Source organism: Ursus arctos, unplaced genomic scaffold (genome assembly GCF_023065955.2).
Source record: "Ursus arctos isolate Adak ecotype North America unplaced genomic scaffold, UrsArc2.0 scaffold_3, whole genome shotgun sequence".
NCBI lineage: Eukaryota > Metazoa > Chordata > Mammalia > Carnivora > Ursidae > Ursus > Ursus arctos.
In genome coordinates, this window is record NW_026622985.1 from 73,820,663 (window position 1) to 73,840,810 (window position 20,148).

At 42.1% G+C, this 20,148-nt stretch overlaps 1 protein-coding gene across 5 annotated transcripts in view; it reads left to right on the plus strand.

Moving 5' to 3' along the window:
• The window catches only part of CPED1 (cadherin like and PC-esterase domain containing 1), a 262,492-nt gene that overhangs the window by 227,277 nt on the left and 15,067 nt on the right, over positions 1 to 20,148 (plus strand). For 2 of the 5 annotated variants that reach the window (XM_026510149.4, XM_044387890.3), the window contains exons 17-21: positions 1,267 to 1,403; positions 14,020 to 14,240; positions 14,497 to 14,598; positions 15,014 to 15,101; positions 19,348 to 19,494. In XM_026510149.4, coding sequence (XP_026365934.3) covers positions 1,267 to 1,403; positions 14,020 to 14,240; positions 14,497 to 14,598; positions 15,014 to 15,101; positions 19,348 to 19,494 — 695 coding nt within the window. Of the gene's footprint in view, positions 1 to 1,266; positions 1,404 to 1,908; positions 2,076 to 8,026; positions 8,188 to 14,019; positions 14,241 to 14,496; positions 14,599 to 15,013; positions 15,102 to 16,189; positions 16,370 to 19,347; positions 19,495 to 20,148 lie in introns of those variants that run through there. The other 3 variants (XR_008956469.1, XM_057304546.1, XR_006410657.3) reach the window with 3 other exon arrangements.

Sequence of the window (20,148 nt, forward strand, 5' to 3'; positions counted from 1 at the left end):
GTAAGCTATAAACTAGATCTTTTGTATTTTATTATTTCTAACTGTTCCACAAACACACAATTCTGACATCCCTGAGGTCACGAAATGTTAACACACCATATTCATCACCTGAAAGTAGGAATTCTTCCCACTAAAATTAATGTCACACCAGATACTTTTGTTAGCAGAACCACAAAGCAAAGCCAGAATGAATAAAGTTGTTAATTTTTTTTTCTTTCTAACTCAAAAAGCAGCTAGGAATATTTAGCTCCTCAGTATTTTGAAGAGAAACATCTAGTGGGAACATAAGCAAGACCTTTAGGGTAGAGCATGTGATTGTTGGAGACATCAGGGTAGTCTCCACAAAGGGGGTAAGGAACCATGCTCTATTCAGATGGGCTGGTTCAAACTCCATTTCTGAAAAGATGAACAAGGAAAAGGCAAAAAGCAAAAAATCATTTCTTGATTTTTTTCTAATAAATTACTAATATGTCTACTTACACTAAAAGCGGAAGTGTTTTGAATACATATCACTTTATCAATAAAATAGAAGAGATCTTAAATGCATTGAGAATATTCGTTTATCTCATAAACATTTACTAAATCTTGTGACCTACTTTGTGCCTGAAGTCTGCTGGTAACAAGGGTAAATATGATATCGTAATTGTGCTAGATACATTACATGCATTAGCCCATGAAATCCTCTCACCAACCGTGTGAGAACAGTACATGCCTCATCTCACAGCTGAAGAAATGAAGACAACAGAGCTAGAACGAGCTGAAGAGATTCACACCAAAAAGCTCACTGATCAAGTTAAGGAACAATACCTAGTCTTCAAAATAACAAGTTATCGGAATATTAAAGCAATTCTCTTATACCTTGACTCTCTTGAAAGCAGGGAATATATCTATTAGTGGATTGCTAACCTAAGCATGTGTTAGCTTAATGAACATTTGTGGTCAACCACCCCAATATTAGTGGCTTCCCATCTACTTTGGTCCTATTAAGTGCCAGTGTGTTATTTAAAAATAAGTAAAAATTAAGTAGCACCCAATCACTTGGTTTTTTGTTAAGAATGTAGTTTCACAGAGCAGGACTCATACTTGATTTCGGCATGGACTGTGTTATTTCAGAACATTTCTACGTGTTGCAAGTCTATCTGGTTGGCAGGGGGCCACGCCTCGCTCCATGGACTCATACGGTAAGAGTGGTCTTCTCACTGTAGTGACTCACGAACTGCAATTTCACTAGTAGAATCTGAACAAAGATTTCGCTGTCTATTCCAGGCCAATGGATCGTGCCTTGCCTTAGCTGTTCAGACAACAGGACCTGTGACTGGAGAGAAGTAACTTGGCAGCCCCACGACTGCCAGTATGGCGTTCTAACTAAGCCCCAACTCCAGCAGTGCCTGGGAGGAAGGAAGGTAGGTTCTGGGTCCAGTGGAGGGAAGCCTTTCATTTATGCCACCTGCAGCACCAAGAGCCATGCAGTTGTATTTACTAGACTGATTCCTGCTCTCTTATCCAGCAGAGGATAACTAACTGCATGCAATTTGGCTCTTAGAATCATGGGTAAATGTTATCCTAGAAGAGCCTTAACAGTTCTTGCTCAGAATGCTCCATTATTTCCAAATAAGTCTACTGGACAGATGGAGGATATTAAAGCGCTGTCCTGTGCTGACCCAATTCCATGCTGGAGTTTTCTCAGCACAAACCGGTAAGAGCTGGCCACGTCAGCGGACAGATGGCAGTTCAGAGCAGCTGGCCTGGTCAACTGCAGCTCTAGCAAGGCCCTGTGGTTACAGCAGACATCTGTAGCTCGCTTGCACAAGCAATGAAATGTCCCTGCATGTAAGGCTCACCTCTGCTAGAGCTTCCCGAGTGCATGACACGCTAACCTTCCTCATCTTCTTTCACGTTCCTGGGCAGGTCTCACGTGGACCTCACTAGGCTGCTTTTCCTTTAGTGAGGCCTCTAAGCTGGTTTGTTGGACATGCAGCGTCTTCTTGCTAGGAGCGCTCTGAGTAGGTAGATCCCGGCCGAGCTCTTGGACGTGTGAACTGGCCACATAGACTGAGATGCTTGGTTAACATGAAGTAAGTAATTCTTACCCAGATTTTCTAAGTACTTTTTATCAAATGGACATTTCCTTACAAACCATCTGTAAGCGTTCACATAGGGGCGAGACTGAGTTCAAAACCTGATTTTATTTTTTTTAAGTCCTGTTAACGCATAAGGGAAACAGCACTGGGATGCATGTAAGCCAGTTTTTCAGATCAGCCTGTGTTCAGAGTCTCTACTAGCAAATAATTTAAAAATAATGACAGGGGGTGAAGGGCAGGGCAGGAGGATGGACATTCTTCTTCATGGTGATTCCAATATAAATGCCCCAATTTTCATGACTGGGAGTAGCCCTGAAGATAAAGCAGCCGTATTACTTTTAAAAAGGAAAGAGAAGAAAGCAAACATTTAGGAATGTATGAACCGTCAGTATTATTAACTGAGAATTGATTCTGTGCAAGGAAGTACGTGTGCGCCTAACTTCCTCATACCTTAAGTCTGACCAGACTGTAAGCTTCCTGAGGACAAGGGACGTGTTTGAATCACTGACATAATCTCACTGCTTAGCACAACTTTTTGATTCCTAATAGTCGCTCAACAACTATTTGTTGAGTAAGCAGCTAGGTTAAAGTCTTTATTTCTAATCACGAATCTGTGAGGTAGCTTTTGTATCTGATTTCTACTTAAGAAAATTAAAGCTCAGGGAGATGGAATAATTCTCCCATGATCACACATGCATGTGTGGCTACTCCTGTGGCATTTTTAACCACCAGTGTGGGCAATCCAACATCCACATCTGAGAAATGCAGGACTGGAAGCAATGAACATAGTTGTTGCTATAATAGTTAGACATCTCTAAACTCTTCCAGAATACTGTTCTGACCTCAGAATTTAGAGCGTTCAGGAAAATTCCAAGATGTCACAGTTTATGAACCTGAAAGGCAGTAGATGTTAATTTAAGTTCATAACTAAATTCCGTGGCTTTTGACATGACACATATTGTTCCCTCAGCTCACTTTCTTCATCTATAAAATAAAAGAAGCCTATATGATCTAATCCTATACTGTAGATTAATCAGTTTATAAAAAGTTAAAAGCCTTCTTCCTCATCTGTCTTAAAATATCATAGACTGGGTGCCTTACACAACAGATGTTCTTTTCTCATAGCTCTGCAGGCTGAGAAATCTGAGATCTGGAGGCCAGCAGGGTTGGGTTCTGGTGAGAGGTCCTTCCCAGCTTCCACTGGCTGCCTTTCTGCCGTCCTCACAGGTCCTCACGGGACAGAGGGTAGAGGTTTAGTCTCCTTTTCCTCTAAGGACACTAATCCTATCATGAAGGTCCCACCCTCAATACCTCATTTAAACCTAATTACCTTCCAGATGTTCCACTTCCTAATACCACCATTCAAGGCCGGTAGGGTTTCAACATATAAATGGGGGGGGGGGCACAAATAGTACAGTCTTCAGTAATTTCCAGGCTGATTGTTATCAACTCTACAAAGTCGTGGTAAGAAAAAGGAAGATCCATTTTTTTCTACTGTCAGAGAGGATGTTGCAAAGTCTGAAAACACACCGTATGTTCGGATTCCGTGATCCTGGCGGAGAGCAGCTGGCTGGCTGCTTAGCGCTGAGGGCTTATCTTAGTGAGTCTCTTGGTCCGGAGGCACCATTCAGACTCTGATGCTCAGAACTCCAGTTCGCTAGCACACTGGCAATGGTTCCACAGAGTGATTTGTTTACCAGACTGGGAATGTATTCTATACACAACAGGGAAGCACTGTACATTTTTAGCAGAGGACCGACACGGCCAGAATTAGAAAAATCATCCACAGCAGTGTGGAGACTGCCTACTGGGAGGAGGATATGGATGCTGGGGAGGCAGAGACTCTAACGGAAAAATGCAAACACACATGCAAACATGCCGACATACACAGAAAATTCTGGAAGTAACACAGTCAAGAATGATTACATAAGTGAAGGGGAGCGGGAGAGGGGTGGTGTGGTGACAGGACCAGCTACATATTTTGCAAGGTCCTGGGCAAAATGAAAATGCGGGACCCTGTATTCAAAATGATTAAGAATTCCAAGAAGGCGACAGCAGAGCGGGAAAGCAAGCACAGGGCCCTCCCACTGCACGGACTCTGGGCAGCTCCCTGGGTCACGTGCCCACGAAGCCAGCTCAGGGGGCAAAGCATGGGTGGCGAGGGGTGAAAAGAGCTTTTAAAATATCTGTATGATTTTCATCTGCATGGGTGAGCATTTCTTAATCTAAAACTCTGTATTTTAGAAGGTTGTATAAATCAGACCTAGGGCAGAGGCAGTGGAAATGCAAAGGAGAGAGAGTCTGAGAAAGAAATCTTATATTTATGATCATGGGACCTGATAATATACAGACAGGTGCGTGCGTGCACACACACACACACACACACACACACACACACACATGCCACACAGCACAGACATAATTGAGTAAACGTTCACAATTACGACTATCAGATAGCACTTATCTTAAGAAAATGCCATTTATGAATAGAAGTAGGTTAGCAAAAAGTTTTCCCAGTAGATTTATTTCTCACTGTCCATGAGAAAAACATAAATATGAGAAGTATTTTGAAACTTTATAATTACTAAAGGAAGACAACTCTCATCCTACCTAGAATTTTTCATAATCAAAAACAAATAACATAAATATTTGGGGTTTTTTTGTTTTTTAATAATAATTTTTATTATGTTACGTTAGTCACCATACAGTACATCCTTAGGTTTTGATGTAGTGTTCCATGATTCATTATTTGCATTTAACACCCACTGCTCCATGCAATATGTAAACACCATATATACTGACATTTCGGGAGAGGACTCACTTTCTACTATGTCAGACGTTCAAGAGAAACATATTATTTGAGCAACTTTATACGGAAATTTACTTCCCATGAGGATGGCAGGGTCATGGAGCGGTGGGAGCTTCGGCCGGGCAGTCAGCAAGCCCGCGCTGCAGTTCTGATCCCATCAGACAAAGTGATTGTTTATTCACTGGCTCCATCAGCTTAACTCTGCGGCCCCACATCAGAAACCGTGGAATATCTGTTATCCCTAACATGTTCTCTAGCTAGCTGATCACTTCAAGGGAAGCTCACAAGACTTTTTATAACTTCCGTGATATTCCACGGCTCATTCACTCATCCAGCTTTTGTTGAGCTAAGAATCTGTCCTGGGGCCATACAAACACGATCCTCCAAAAAGCCAAAAGTCTAGTAGAAGGAGACACATGAGAAAAGCGATTGTTACAATATAGTGTGTTGCAAACGTAGAGACCAGCTAGAGGCTGACATCCTGGACTTCGGTTCTGGAAAGTTGCTGAAAGTGCCTACGCAGGCCAGTGCTGGTAGTTACAGGCGAGCTACCAAACACGTTACTTTGAAATGGTTCCATTGCACTGGGGAAAAAAGAGGGATCTTCATTTTCCCCCCAAGAGAATCTGCGGGGAGAGTCCTATTTCTCAAGCCCGGTGCCTTCTTGGGTTTCCCTCGGAGTGGAGGGCACACATGATGGGCAGGAACTAATCAGGAGTGCAAGAGCAGAGTCCGACTTTCTCATTTTTCGGTGTTGCAATTTATGCTTTTTGGATTATGTAAAAGTGGGATTAAACCCAAACAGGCAAATTCTAACGGTATAGTAGCCTTACTAACCTGAAGACTGTTGAATAATATATAAAACTCAGATTTTTTACGGTGAGAAGCCAAGCTTCACTGCTGCTACAAATAGGCGGTGCAAATGCTGTGTCACAAAAAGCAGAACTTGATTTTAAATCCTAATCAAGGCAAGCTTCAGCTTTGGGGGATGCATTAAATGGAATTATCTTTCTCCAAAGAATCAGATTTAAATGCAATAGAATTTGACTGGGCTGGTGAGAATGATTGGAAAGTGTGGTCTTCTAGCATTGTGCCTCTTTTAGAATCTCCAAGTGGTCATTTCCCTCAATGGACTTTCCTTATGTTGTTGTTATGACCTTTTACATCTTTTTACTACTGTTTTACACTGATGAATACAAGGCTCTACTTGGAAATACATGCCCACTTGTGGGGAACAAACAAGGCACCAATCAGTTGAGACTTAAAATGGGGTTCAAGTTTCCAGTAGCTTTGACCAGGAACCCCACTGTGCTTAGTGGCATGTGAACAATACTGTTACTTTCTAGACTCAGTCATTTGCCTTTGCTACAGTGATACAAACAGGAGGCTGGTCTCTGGAGGAAATATGCAACAAGATTTCTCCTCAAAGCATTTGTATCCCACTGCCATGTCACACTTGTTTGTGTACGAGGGCAAGTAAATGCGGGGCTCCTTTTAAACTCTGAACTTATCCAAGTATGAGTTATTTCAACTTCTCCAAGTATGAGTTGTATAGGTTTTGTATTGTGTAACTGGTGAGTCAAAGCAAAATCAGTTGAAAAATACAAGCTATGTTTTCAATTATACTCTCACACATTTCTCTAAATAGATACCCATCTCTTAATAAGCTCCGAATGGAACATCCACAAAAATTTATCAGAGCATAACTTTGTAATCACAGTGCAAAATCTATAGGATATAGTTTAGAAATATGATAATCAAATTTACAATGGAAAAAATTTAGGAGCCTGGCCAAACTGAATTTAGCAAACGCTTATTTTGTTTGTCAGTTGAACACATAGCACAGAATTTAAAACAGTATCGGAGAGAAAAGTGCAGTTAAGAACGGAAAATATAGGGGCGCCTGGGTGGCACAGTCGTTAAGCGTCTGCCTTGGGCTCAGGGCGTGATCCCAGCGTTCTGGGATCGAGCCCCACATCAGGCTTCTCCGCTGGGAGCCTGCTTCTTCCTCTCCCACTCCCCCTGCTTGTGTTCCCTCTCTCTCTCTGTCAAATAAATGAATAAAATCTTTAAAAAGAAAAAAGGAAAATATAATAAGGCAGTATTTCCTGGAAGTACTTAAACTCAGCTGTTAAAACAGGAAATGTAACTTACATCTTTAAGTAATGTTTACAAGTTAAGTAGCGTCTTGGTCAGTTTCAATATAAAGGGAAGAATAAAAAGGAGGGAAATCACCTCACTTCTCACCAGGAAAGGATGGCTTATCCGTAACGCCCACAGTCCGGAGGGAATGGCAATATGGTTAAATAATTTTGTTCCACACAGCTAGAAGATCTATGTCCAGGTGATAGAGTTTAGTTGTTTGTTTCCCCTTTTTGCCAAATTTCATGTATTTGAAGGTGATTTGCCTAAATGGCAATTCACATTTGTTCTTGACCCCAAAGAGCAATTTGGTTGGTTATCTATAGCCAATTTAATCAAAATACATCATTGGAAAACATCCAATGTAACCATATTATATTTCACAGAGATGCTTTGCTGAGCTAGATTTTCAACATGCCCTAAATATCATTAGCCATCTGATCAGTCTTAGCTTCCTATTAGGACTGAATGACCCCTTGCTTCATTTAGAAATGAACATTTATCTTATTAAGGCAGTGGTGCTCAATCACAAGGCTCATCAGAATCACTGTGGAGCTTTCTAAATAGATGGGCTATGGTTGGCCCTGGACTAGAGGTAATGAGTAAAAGCCCCTTCACTTCACTGTCATTTCCTTATTTACCTATGAGAGAGCCCTCCGGTAAGCAGGGGTTGCCTGGATTAATGGACAAGTAGCTTCTACGGCATGCCTATATAACTTCCCTTCCTGGAAGGTTTCAGTGGGTTCCTGTTAGCTGGGCTGAGTCCTGTCTTGCATCTACATGCATTTTGTTGGTTCTGAAGAAATTTCCCTATTTCTGTGAGTACTGCAGATAGATCCTATGCAAAAGGAAATAGAGGAAGGAAGGAAGGAAGGAAGGAAGGAAGGAAGGAAGGAAGGAAGGAAGGAAGGAAGGAAGGAAGGGAGGAACTTACTTAAAATCAAGGGTTTTTTTCCTGGCCTATTGACTCTACATATACCCAATTCTTTTTCAGCCTCAACAGATCAGGAGAATCTGAGGGACTAACGAGCTCCAGACATTTTACTGTCTTTATATTGACTCAACCCAGATAGCCACCAATACTTCTCTTTTCATTTCTTTACAACTTGCTTTGCTAGTTGTGTCCTTGTTGCTTTTGACGACTCTGCAGAAAGGAGGTAATAGAATACAATATTTGCATGTTTAAGTATCACCATTGTTAGTTCCTTCATAACGAATGGAATGAAAATCATTTTATTTGATTTTTCAGTCAAAAATTCCCAATCTTGGTTGCATTTTCACTACTACTAACACTAGTCTTAATACTAACAATACCTCTTGTTATTATTTGTCTCAGGGGCTGATTTTTCCTCAAAGTCTTTTTATGCATTGTGTGGGTTATAAATTTAGCCTTTCATATGTTTCATACTTTTATTAATTCACATGTGGAAAAATCTGAATTTAGATTTTAGTTTTTTCCCCAGAAAGACAGCATGTAGGAGAATGTGTAAAGGCTAGCTAAGTGTTCATCAGACTCATTTCTTCCTCTTCCTGGCAAATGTAGCTTGACTACATTTCTCAGTCTCCCTTGAAATTAGGTGCCGCCATATGACAGAGTGGAGCGTGTGAGCAGCAGTGATGTGCCCAGCTGCCAAGGTGGGCCCACGGGCAACCTTACTCCTTCCCTCAGCTGCATATCAATGCCTGCAAAGCTCTTTGCAGCCATCATTGAAGTAGGCATGGTCTAATCATCCAGGGACCCTGGCCCCACCCCACACGTACACCTGCCTGGAATCACCTGGACTGTTTTCCTGAGGGAGAAAAAACTTGCATTGTGTTTAGGCCATTATACTTTTTGGAGCTCTGTTTGTTATAGCACGTAGCCTACCCCACCTAATACAGGGACTGTATAACATTAAGAAATGGAAACAAAGATCATTAAACCATTTTATGTGTTTTTAATAAGGTGATTTTTAAATAAGCCCCAAGCTTTTATAGAGCCTGGGAGCATGAGATTCTAGGTCCTCTAGTCTCCCACTGATGAGCTGAGGTCCAGCCTCTCAGGACATTTCCAGGCACAGAAGCTTCTGCTCCTCTCCAGAGGGAGGCAGGCCCCCCTCTTGCACCGAAGGACCAGAAGAGGTGCTGCGTGGGAAAATGCCATTTAGTCTTTGGAATAAAGTTGCCACTGGAATCTGAAATAGTATTCCCATGATTCCCGTGATGGGTTTATTGAACCGACACGTAAGCCATTGTTTCACAAAAGTAGAAATAAAATTTGTTTAAGCTGATTATTTTGATGTGAATTTTCAAAATATTTTTAAACAAAATGGACTTACTGTTATTGCTGCCACCCCTGCTGCTTTTGTGGGGTTTATTATTATTATTATTATTATTATTATTATCATTGTCATAAAAAGCCAATATATGTTCATTTTGGAAAACAGAATAAACTATCATATCCTCCCCTTCAAAATAACCACGGGTAAATTTCCGTGACCCTTTCTACACATCCACACGCTTTACTTTCACAAACATGCCATCATTACTTATACTCTGATTGCAGTGAGCTTTTTATAAAAGTTAACTGAAATCTTCTCCATCACAGTGTATCTGTATTACAGTATCACTGTTAAAAGATGAAAAGCATTCAAGTGGATGATTATACCTTAATATAAGGGATCTGGTAGGCATTTGTACTGCTTCCAATGTATTTTGCTTTTAAAATATATTGTAATAGACATCCGTAAATATTTCCTAGAGGGTGGAATTCCTTAAAATTTGCCAATTTATACACACAACAGCTAACTTTCCATTCATCCATTTAACACATGAGAACTGACTCCTATGCCAGGCACTATTCTGGAACTTGGGATTCAACAGTTGAAAAGAAAAGATAAAACCTCTCCCTAGTGGTGCTTACGCAGTCATATACGAGAGGGTTCATTTACCTGAGCTCATGAGATTGTAGGAGCTTTTAAAATCTTTGTTATTTTGATAGGGGGAAAAGCTAGCTATTTTGATGTTTTATCACTGACACTGGCAGTTTTATAATTGCTTGCTGGTTAGTTGTATTAATGATCACATTTTTTTTTTGTTAATTGCCTATGCCAGCCGGCACCTGTGCACGCTAGTGTAGGGCAATGATATTCACGGGACAGAAGAATCCTTTACAAGTTGTATGGCCAGTTATGGATATCTGTTATGGAAATTTAGGCCTTTTAAAGTCGACCTTTAAAACAAATTATCTATGAGTTTCTTTTTTGAAAATTCCCCAAATTCAATGATCTAAAAGATACAAAGATTGAAGATTAGCCATGTGACTGGGGGAAAAAAAAAAGTCACTCTATTTCCTGATGTTGTTTTTAAATTGCGTATGTGCACTTAAAAGAACTGATCTTTTGAAGTTAGAAATCTTTTAGTTAGGAATACCAATCAACCTCTTATAAAAACTGCTTTCCCTACAGAACAGGCTGTCTTAAAATCACAACTGCATTTTCATTTTAGTTATAATTTATCATCTCTCTTTTTCATTAGAATAGAAAGGCACTGGGAGAAAACAATTCTTTAAGCAATATTCTTCCCAGAGTCGTGTCCACTACTCTTGAAAAATGCTATCTAGTTATTTGCAGTTTAGCACTCGTTTTGCAAATGTTGGTGGTGAGGCTTTCTTCTCCCATCCGCACAGCTCTTATTGGTCTCTAGTCAGGGATGGAGAGGCGAGGGGGGGTTCTGCCAGTGTTGGTTTGCTCAGGGTGGTGACCTCTCTTCCGGTTCTCCATCCAGAGCTCCAGTGTCACCAGCAGCCCTGAGAGTCCTGCTGGGGATCTGCAGCAGGCTCACAGGGCAAGAGCTGTGACTGAGACACCCCCCCGTATTCCCTGACGTTTCCTCTCAACAAGCTAATGAATTTAAAGTGCCTGGCAATGCACTGCAGAGCCCACTGGACGCCTTCACAAGCACGACTTGCCTTTCCCGTGCCTGCATGCCAGCTCACGTGGGGAGCTTCCTATGTGCCAGGAGCGGGTGTGAAAATCGCACTGATGTTCTCTAAGGTGGTGCTGTTGTTCTCCCCCATTTTACATAAGAGGAGGAAAATTTGGAGCAGTCATAATTTGTCTAAGATTGTCTAGTTAATAAATAACTGTACCTGGGAATTTTGACACGTAGCTCTTTTTGCCTCTGACATTTTTTGTGGGCTGCATCTTTGTATAACCCCACAGAAAAGACCAAATATCTTGAAATGTTCTCTCAGTAACATGCAGCTACTTTGATTTTCCTAAACCCCTGTATCTCTCCCTGTAGACCACAGTATAGACTCCCAACGATCTTACTGGCTGCCCAGAGATACCCTAGGAGGGATTGCCTCTCCGCACCATAATGAAAGGAAACTGTCGGAAAACCCGTAGTGACAGTTCAGTTTAAAAGCTGATCTTAGGGGCGCCTGGGTGGCGCAGTCGTTGAGCGTCTGCCTTCGGCTCAGGGCGTGATCCCAGCATTCTGGGATCGAGCCCCACATCAGGCTCCTCCATTAGGAGTCTGCTCTCCCTCTTCCACTCCCCCTGCTTGTGTTCCTTCTCTCGCTGGCTGTCTCTGTCAAATAAATAAATAAAATCTTAAAAAAAAAAAAAAAAAAGCAGCTGATCTTAAAGGTCTTTTACCGGTGTTAAGAGCTGAAATGTGTTCTCACCCATCCAAATTCACAAGTTGAGGTCCTAACTCCCAATACGTCAGAATGAGACTGTCTGTGCAGGTAGGGCCTTTAAAGATGTAATGAAGGTGAAATCAGGTCTTATGGGTGGGCTCTAATCCAGTGAGACTGGTGTCCTCACAAGAAAGAGATTAGGACACAGATGCACATAGAGGAAATCCCATGTGAAGACCACAGAGGGAAGGTGGCCATCTACAAGACAAGGAGAGAGGCCCTCAGAAGAGATCAACCATGCAAATACCTTGATTATGGACCCCAGAATCGTGAAAAAATGAATTTCTGTTGCATAAGCCACCCAGTCTGTGGTCCTCTGTCATGGCAGCCCCAGCAAACTGATACAAAGGGAGCTGGGTAATTACTAGTATCTGAAATTAAGAGCTTTCCGGATTATTCAAGCTTCCCTTTTAAAAATCAGAAATCTAGATGAGAAAAACAAATTGTTATACAGGTTAAATCCAGTAAGAAGAATTTCAAGTGATTTCACAAATTATTTTATCATACTGGAATGTTATCACCCCAGATGGAACTTGACTGAGAGGATCAGTGACTGGGGCCTTGACATCTTAAATTATTCAGTTTAGCTTGAGGATGCTTCTGGTGTTTGATCTGAGGGCAAATCGGAGATGCTTGGGGATTTCTTCACACAGCTAACTGAATACACTTACCATGGAAAGAATGAAATTTACAGATTCTCACTCACTTTGCTGTGCATGGACAAATCCGGCAGTCCTAAGAAATGACAACAATGACTGCTGTTAAAATCAGAGAAGAACAGGTGCATGACTAACAGAAGGAGAAATGCAACACTGAGAGAGAAAACTGAAGGATGAAATAAACGACATTAAAAAGGATTGTCTCTAACAAAAGTCCCTTTGACTTTCAGTTCAATAAATATTTTTAAAGTGTATGCATGGTGGTATGGGGGAAATTAGAATTTAGAAATTAACCCCGACTCTGACCTCAAATATTTCTTGATGTGATATAAGAAAAAAGACACAGACACAAAGAGCCACAATGTCATGTAGTCTTTGATAAAATCTGTAATGGAAATTAAAAATGTAATGAAATCACAGAGGACAGAGAAGGTCATTGGACAAGCCGGGGCATTGGACAAGACCCACTGGGAGAGACGTTTGTTTCTTTGGGGTCTGGAGATTGTGTAGCGTTTACACAGGTGGGGTTGCCAAGGGAGGAGCTTGTGAGGCAGGGGGATTAGCACAAGGGAAACGGAAACCAGATGTTGTGGAGTGCAAATCATGTTCAGCAAAAAAGTAGGAATCTGACCTGCTTACACGAGGGGAAGCATTGAGAGGATGGGGCCATTGACGCTGCACTTGGAGTCAAAGGGCCTAGGTTTGAGTCCTGTGTTCCCCATTTACTAGATTTATGACCTCAATCTCTTTGAGCCTCAAATTCCTCATCTGTGAAATGGAAATAATGACTCAAACCTCACAATTATGATTAGAAGTGAGTGCCCTGTGTGAAATCTCCACCTAGCAGAATCTGATATGCAATAAGAATTCTGCAAATGTTGGCTGAACCCAGTCACATGGGCTTGATTCTATGGAAAATGAAGAGCCAATAAGGTTTTTGAGCATGAACGTGAGAAGACCAGAAGTAGGCATTGGGAAATTTATCCCAGTAATGCTGTGTGTATAGCATGAATTCAAGGGCAGCCATTCCCACAGCTTTGAGGTGATAGGAGCCTGAGGCAGAGCTGCTTTGGAGGGGCGGTGCTGTGAAGGAGGTGATGGTAGGAGTCTTCCAGGACAAATGGTGCTGGGGTCTGCTCCCTGGGACATAGACGGCTCTTCAGAGACTCAGGCTCCAGTCCTGTGGCTCTTTTCTCAATAGCATGACTTCTATTGAGCTGTCTAACCTCTGGATTCCCAGTTTTCTCATCTATGAAATGAAGAGGTTGGAAAACTCTCTACATATTCTTATAGCACCAAAATACCTCATGCCTATTTGAATCAAAAAAATCCGTTAAGCTCGTTAGATGGGAAAGCAAACTGCCTAAGGGAGGTGGAGAAACTGAAGATAACATAAAGCAAAGAGCTTTAAACATGAGTGAGCAGATCAGTGGCTGATAGCATTATGAGGAATATGGAAGAGAGGAAAATGAACAGGTTTGGGGGAGAATATGATGAATGTCATTTCTAACAGCTGAAAGGGCTTTCCTTCAAAGAATTAGACTTGTGGCTTTACGAGCATTCAACCAATGACTTCCTTCGTATTGTCTGTCATACCATGTAAACTTCCAGATTTGAAAGCAAATACTTTTCTTTAATTCATAGATTCTTTTCATTGGAGATTCAACCAACAGAGGAATAATGTACTATCTGATCGAAAGACTAAATGAAACCCTGCAGGAATGGCAGAAGGTGCATAGCACGAAATTCTATCACAACGTCAATGGTGGAAAGACTTTGATCAGTTATTCCTACTATCCGCAGTTCTGGATAAGCCCTTCGTTGAGACCAACATTTGAGAAAGCACTCGAACATCTCTTGCAAAGGTACAATGGAACTATTATGGACGGCACAATGCCACAATGGACCAATGTTTTACTGGTGGTCATAATTGTTCCCTGTGTATCAAATGTGCTGAAAAGCTTAAATCCCAAGTAATATGGCTGAAAATGAGTTGGAAATGACAAGGAGGTCCGGTCATCAGGATGCTAGATGTGGTTCAGTGAAATGTGAGGCACTGCTGAGAAAATGTTGACCATCTGTTTCAAGGCAATATGTGTTGTTTTCCTTTCTGGATTTCAGATCCCGTCCCCTGGAGAACACAGGCCAGACGGTATTGGTTGTCGGTGGTGTTCAGTGGCTCAATTCCAATCACCTACAAATTATTCACAAGGTTTTGAAGAGGTAAGTTTCTGCAACAAGAATTGTCGTTAGTATTCTAAGTTAAAAAGAAAAGTCACCCTTGAGGTGACTAAATTTTATCCAAGATTTTATGGAAATCGCAGTTGTATTTAGAACTACATACTTGAAGTCCAATTTAAAATGTTTCAAAATACTTTTTGTATCCAATCACAAGAGAGCTCTTCAGTATCCACATCTATGTTTACTACAGGTAAAAACACACCCACTGACACATAAAACTTTGTCCACACACACACACACACACACCCTTAAATATACCGAACCTATAAAATGGGAATTTAGTCTTATATGCCAATTATCACATCCTAAAAGAATTCCATTGTATTTGTTTATGTAGGCACAAACACTGAGAAAAGTAATCAAAGTTTATGACCTCAGAATTCTGATTATTTCTCAGGGAAAATTTACTGAATATCCTTGTGATCATCAAAACTTTGGGAATTGGATTTCATCTCCCAGTGGATGGATTGCATTTCTTGACACAGGTAGGGCCATTCCCTCCAGGCTTCATGAACTTTGTGGTTCCCATAAGGATCTTTGCTGGTGTCTGAAAAAGGACCGACAAGGCACTGTAATAATATTCAGCCGCCTTCATAAAAATCAAAGGAGATAATGTACTTACGGATTAGGATTTCAAATCAGTTATACTTATTCCTGGAAATAAGGAGACCGTATCCCATTAACACGTTGTGAATAATGCTTTGAGCTCATAAGAGAAGAAAGGGGATGCCATGCTATAAAAATTAAAGAACTGCGGGGTAGATGAGAGAGATTAATCTTTAAGTATCCCCTTACCCCACTAACGTTTCATACACCTTTAAAGACTCATGCTGAAACCACAAGTGAAATTGTCACTATCAATGAGTACTTTGGGAAAGAGTGGCTTCTTTGAAGATGATTTCTGACTGATTGCTTTAAAAAAAAAAAAAGTCTTTGAAGTAGTATCATTAGTTTTTCTTTTGCTTGGATATTCAGAAATGGGAGGAGTTGGAGGCCTCCAACCAGTTCTTATAAAAAAGAGTAAAGTGGTCTCAAAACTGAATAACAGTCTTAGAAAAGAAAAGAAAGACGACATCCGTAGGTAAGAGAACCAGCTGCTCTTGTTCGAGGAAGAAGAGTTCACGGGTGGGCGGACCGTGTGCCCTGCTCCAGGGAGCTCAGGGGAGACGGGAAGCTGCCCATCTGTATAAACCGAGTGAGATTTGTGCGTGTGTGTCAATGTTGAGCCCTCCTAGCTTTGCCCAGCACAGATGACACAACCCCCTCTCCCTTCTTAAAACATTGCCCGCCTCGGTGCCAGATCGCTGATGCAAAAGCTGGAGAAGTAGAAAGTGGCCAAGTCAAGCCTCCAAATTCAGCCTCTCAGAGGTAGTGTGGGGAGGGAAAAGTCACTTAAGATGAGGTATTTAGCATCTGGGGTAGCTGAAGGGTTGGAGGCTGTTGGCGATTAAACGAGAGTTCCTTTGATAAGGGTTCTGAGTTGCATCTCCTTGACTGTTACTTGAAGGCTACAGTCAAGGTTACAGTTCTTTCTGGGGGACTCTGCTTTGAGCCTCCACTCTACCCTTTGCAGGAATTGGAGTACTTGTGGCCCTACTTACATCTCGGTTCCTCACTCGGAATCAGCTCATCTCCGCAGACAGCAAACATTTCCGCAGCGCTTACTATGTGCCAGATCCTGTGTTGAACAGTATGCGTCCCACCGTGGCTTTGATGATCTCATCAGTCTTCTCAAACTGAATGAAGACAAAAGGTGGGGGGAAGGGGAGGGGAAAGAATAGAACAAAAGAAAAAGGGATAATAGCAAGTGGAGGCAGAAAATGAGGCGGAACTCAATCATACGCTCGCATGGCCACTCAAGAACTTGCCTCCGCTGTTCTCTGTAGACTTGCTATCTGTGCATATGCACGGATGTGCACACACGTGCACGCACACGTGCACACACACGTGCACGCACCGCTACTGAGCTCAGGCCTACGGGGCAAGTTTCAGTTTCTCAAGCACGCCAGGCTCTCAGTCACGTCCAGGTCTTTGAAATCACTGCTCCCTCTTCATGGAACCCACTCTCCCACCACCTGTTCACCTGAACAACTTCCAATTACCCTCCAAGCATTAGCTCACCACTGGGCAGACTTAATTGACACACTAGACTCGATTGGCTGCTCCTGATGGGAGCTCCTCTAAGAGCATCTTGTGTCTTGTTTATGTCCCTCAACAGATACAATCCTTGGTTTTCTGTCTCCCCTGCTAGACTAATTTCTGTGAGAGCAAGTACTGAGGAGGGAGGGCTGCATTGCTCAGTCTGGTACCCCAAGTGCAAAATGCAATTCTCAGCACATAGTAGACTTGCAAAAAATATCTCACGCAAAAATGAATGAGTGATGCTTCATATGATTTGGCTCCTACCCAGATCACCCCTTTAAGACGGAAACATTCATTCACCTGGGCCACAGGGAGTGTGGCCCAGTGAGGACTCCCACCTGACTCTTGGCAGGAATTGCCTTTTGCTGCCCAGGCCCGACTTGCTGGTCTAGGAGTACCAAGATTCAGCCCCCTTTCCTTAATTTGGGCCATCTTGGAGGGACCAGACGGACTCTAGAACTCCCACTGGGACCCACAAAAGCCTCTCTTAGAACTACATCACTTCTTTATAGGTGTTGATCCCCAAAACACTCTCCTGTTAGCCCCCCTGCATGCAAATTCCCATCTCCGGAGTCTGTTTCCCAGAGAACCAACCTTTCTCTAGAAAACTCTTTTTAGAAACTGCTTACTGTAAAGTTCCATATACCTTTTGTAATTAGACATACTAAAGGTGAGAAAATACTTGTAACTGGACAAGAAGTCTGCAAACAATATTGAGCATCATTGTTCACATGATGGCATCAACTAAATTCGCATATGTTCCTTCCCTCTAGATTTCTTCCTTAGGAATTTTTCTATTCACTACTTTTATTTTGGGGGGAACACTCTTCTCTAGATGTCACCTAAAGGTGGGCATGCTAGCACAGTGGAGAAGACAGAAAATCAGACATGGCTGCACCGCTCCTTGTACCTTGCAGTTGGGTCAACAAGGGCAAGTGATTTGTTTTTGCAACTGGGAAATGAAAAGCATTTTTATCTTTTAGAAAGGCAAGAGCAGGTCCCTCCGTCAGTTTGGGTTCTGCAGGAAGCAGACAGCAGACAGAATTAGCAGAGGAAGGGGATGTATTAGGGAGAAGGTCTGGAAAGGGGAAGGGGGAGGTGCTGAGTAGGCAGGAAGAGTTTCAGGCCCAACACTTGAGGCCTATCACTCCGTCTTGCACCAAATATTTTTTTTTTTTTAAAGATTTTATTTATTTATTTGACAGAGAGAGACAGCCAGCGAGAGAGGGAACACAAGCAGAGGGAGTGGGAGAGGAAGAAGCAGGCTCCCAGCAGAGGAGCCTGATGTGGGGCTCGATCCCGGAACGCCAGGATCACGCCCTGAGCCAAAGGCAGCCGCTTAACCGCTGTGCCACCCAGGCGCCCCTGCACCAAATATTTTTGGAGGGTCTACTGTATATTGGGCACTGTGGTTGCCTGTAATTGTCTGACATAAAGGGAGCGGGAGAAGGATGGATGACGTAGGAAGAGTCTCAGACAACAGGTCAGTCTGAGAAAGTCCTAGCCAAGCTGATGAGGAATCCCAGAGCTAGAGTAGTTAGTGGAGGGGTCCCCCCTCTCAACAGTGCCCCTGACTTAGACTTTCTGCCAAGCACCATCGTGGCTTTGGACATGGTTGGGGAGAAAGGGAAGAATACGATCCAGAGAAGCAGCAGCTGGAGGCTTCAGTCAGTTCTGCTGTTCCCTGAAGCTCACTCCCCTACTCTGCTGCCCCACCTCCATCCAACAGGCAAACCTCTCTCTGGCTGGAACCCTTCCTGAAGGCTGCCCCTGCTCAGCTACTCCCCCTGCCCTACCAGCCCAGAGGCTAGTATATTTACATCCAATAAAGGTCTTAGTAAATGTTTACAAATCTGTTTCTCCTATTAGAATGCAATGTCTTAGGAGCAGGGGCCATGATTTGTTTAACCTCTATTGCTGTCCCTTAGCACAGAGCTAAGCACAAAACAGATACTAATTAATATTCAATGACTAAATGAATAAGAATCCAAGTAGATGGAGATAGCCTTTGTGATTTTTAAATTTTGACTTTTAAAGTGAGAATTTTAAATATTTTACTGGATCTTTGTGGGAAATAAACCTAATTACTTTTCATAGAAGGATAAGGTCCAAACTGTGTGTCATTCTAGATATTTATGTATTGCCGTTTTATATATACATAAATGTTTGTCTTTATATTTTGAGTAAAAAACTGATAAAGTCTTTATATAAGAAAGTCATGTAAAATTAATTCTTTTTCTTGCAGTGGTGCCAATCTGTAAAAACGATATTTACATGATTTCTACCTGAGTTATTAAATCATAAAACAATCCTTTTATTTTTTTAAAGATTTTTTAAATTTATTTATGAGATAGAGACAGCCAGTGAGAGAGGGAACACAAGCAGGGGGAGCGGGAGAGGAAGAAGCAGTCTCACATCAGAGGAGCCTGATGTGGGGCTCGATCCCATAACGCCGGGATCACGCCCTGAGCCGAAGGCAGACGCTTAACCACTGTGCCACCCAGCCGCCCCATAAAACAATCCTCTTAAGATTCTCATTCTGATTGAAATTATATTTTAAAATTCCCATTCTTCTGCATTGCAATACAGAGTGAAGTTCAGAATTTATGGAAAGAAAATGTGATTATTCTGGATGCTGCAAAAACATATGGCTACGAAGTGGTTGACACATTTACTATAACGATGGGGCGACACAAAGAGTTTTTGCAGGGGACATGTGGATGCCATTTTCATGAGGTATTTGTGCTGGCTCTTTATTAATTGTAGCTTTTGACTTTTTAAATTTCTCATTGTATCTTTAATTGTATTGTCAGTATTAAAAAACTATGTCAGGAGGAGATCAAATGAGGTATTCAGCATCACTCAGCCAAAGCATGTAGCGATCACAACTGGAGGCTCTATGAAATAAGAAGTTAAAAAAGAATTAGCTTGTGTGTAGACACTTACTGGTCAATGCAAGCAGGAGGAAGGAAACCTGGAGAGCACTTGCCTTGTCTAATAGACTCGGAACCTTCCCATTGGAAATTGTGGCCAACGAAGGCAGCAAAAGTCTTTGGTGGAGCTTGAAAATCAAGACAATTTAATGTGCTAATCTCATGAATGACCTTCCTCCATTGGTTTATCCAGTGCATTAAACAGGTGGACCTGTGTTTTGAGTATCCCCAACACCCCATGGTGAAAATGATTTTATCTGTGGTCAGTAATATAATAGGCTAAGCTGATAAGGTGATAGCAGAAAATGATTTTATCCTTCCCCCAGCCACCTGAAAGCTGGGCTATAGCCACGGTGTCTCATACCAATTCTAAGGCTCCGCAGACCTCAAAGGACACGAGTTCCGCCTCTCAACATTGGTCTCTCGAAGGCCGCTCTCACTTGGCTTGAAGCAAGGG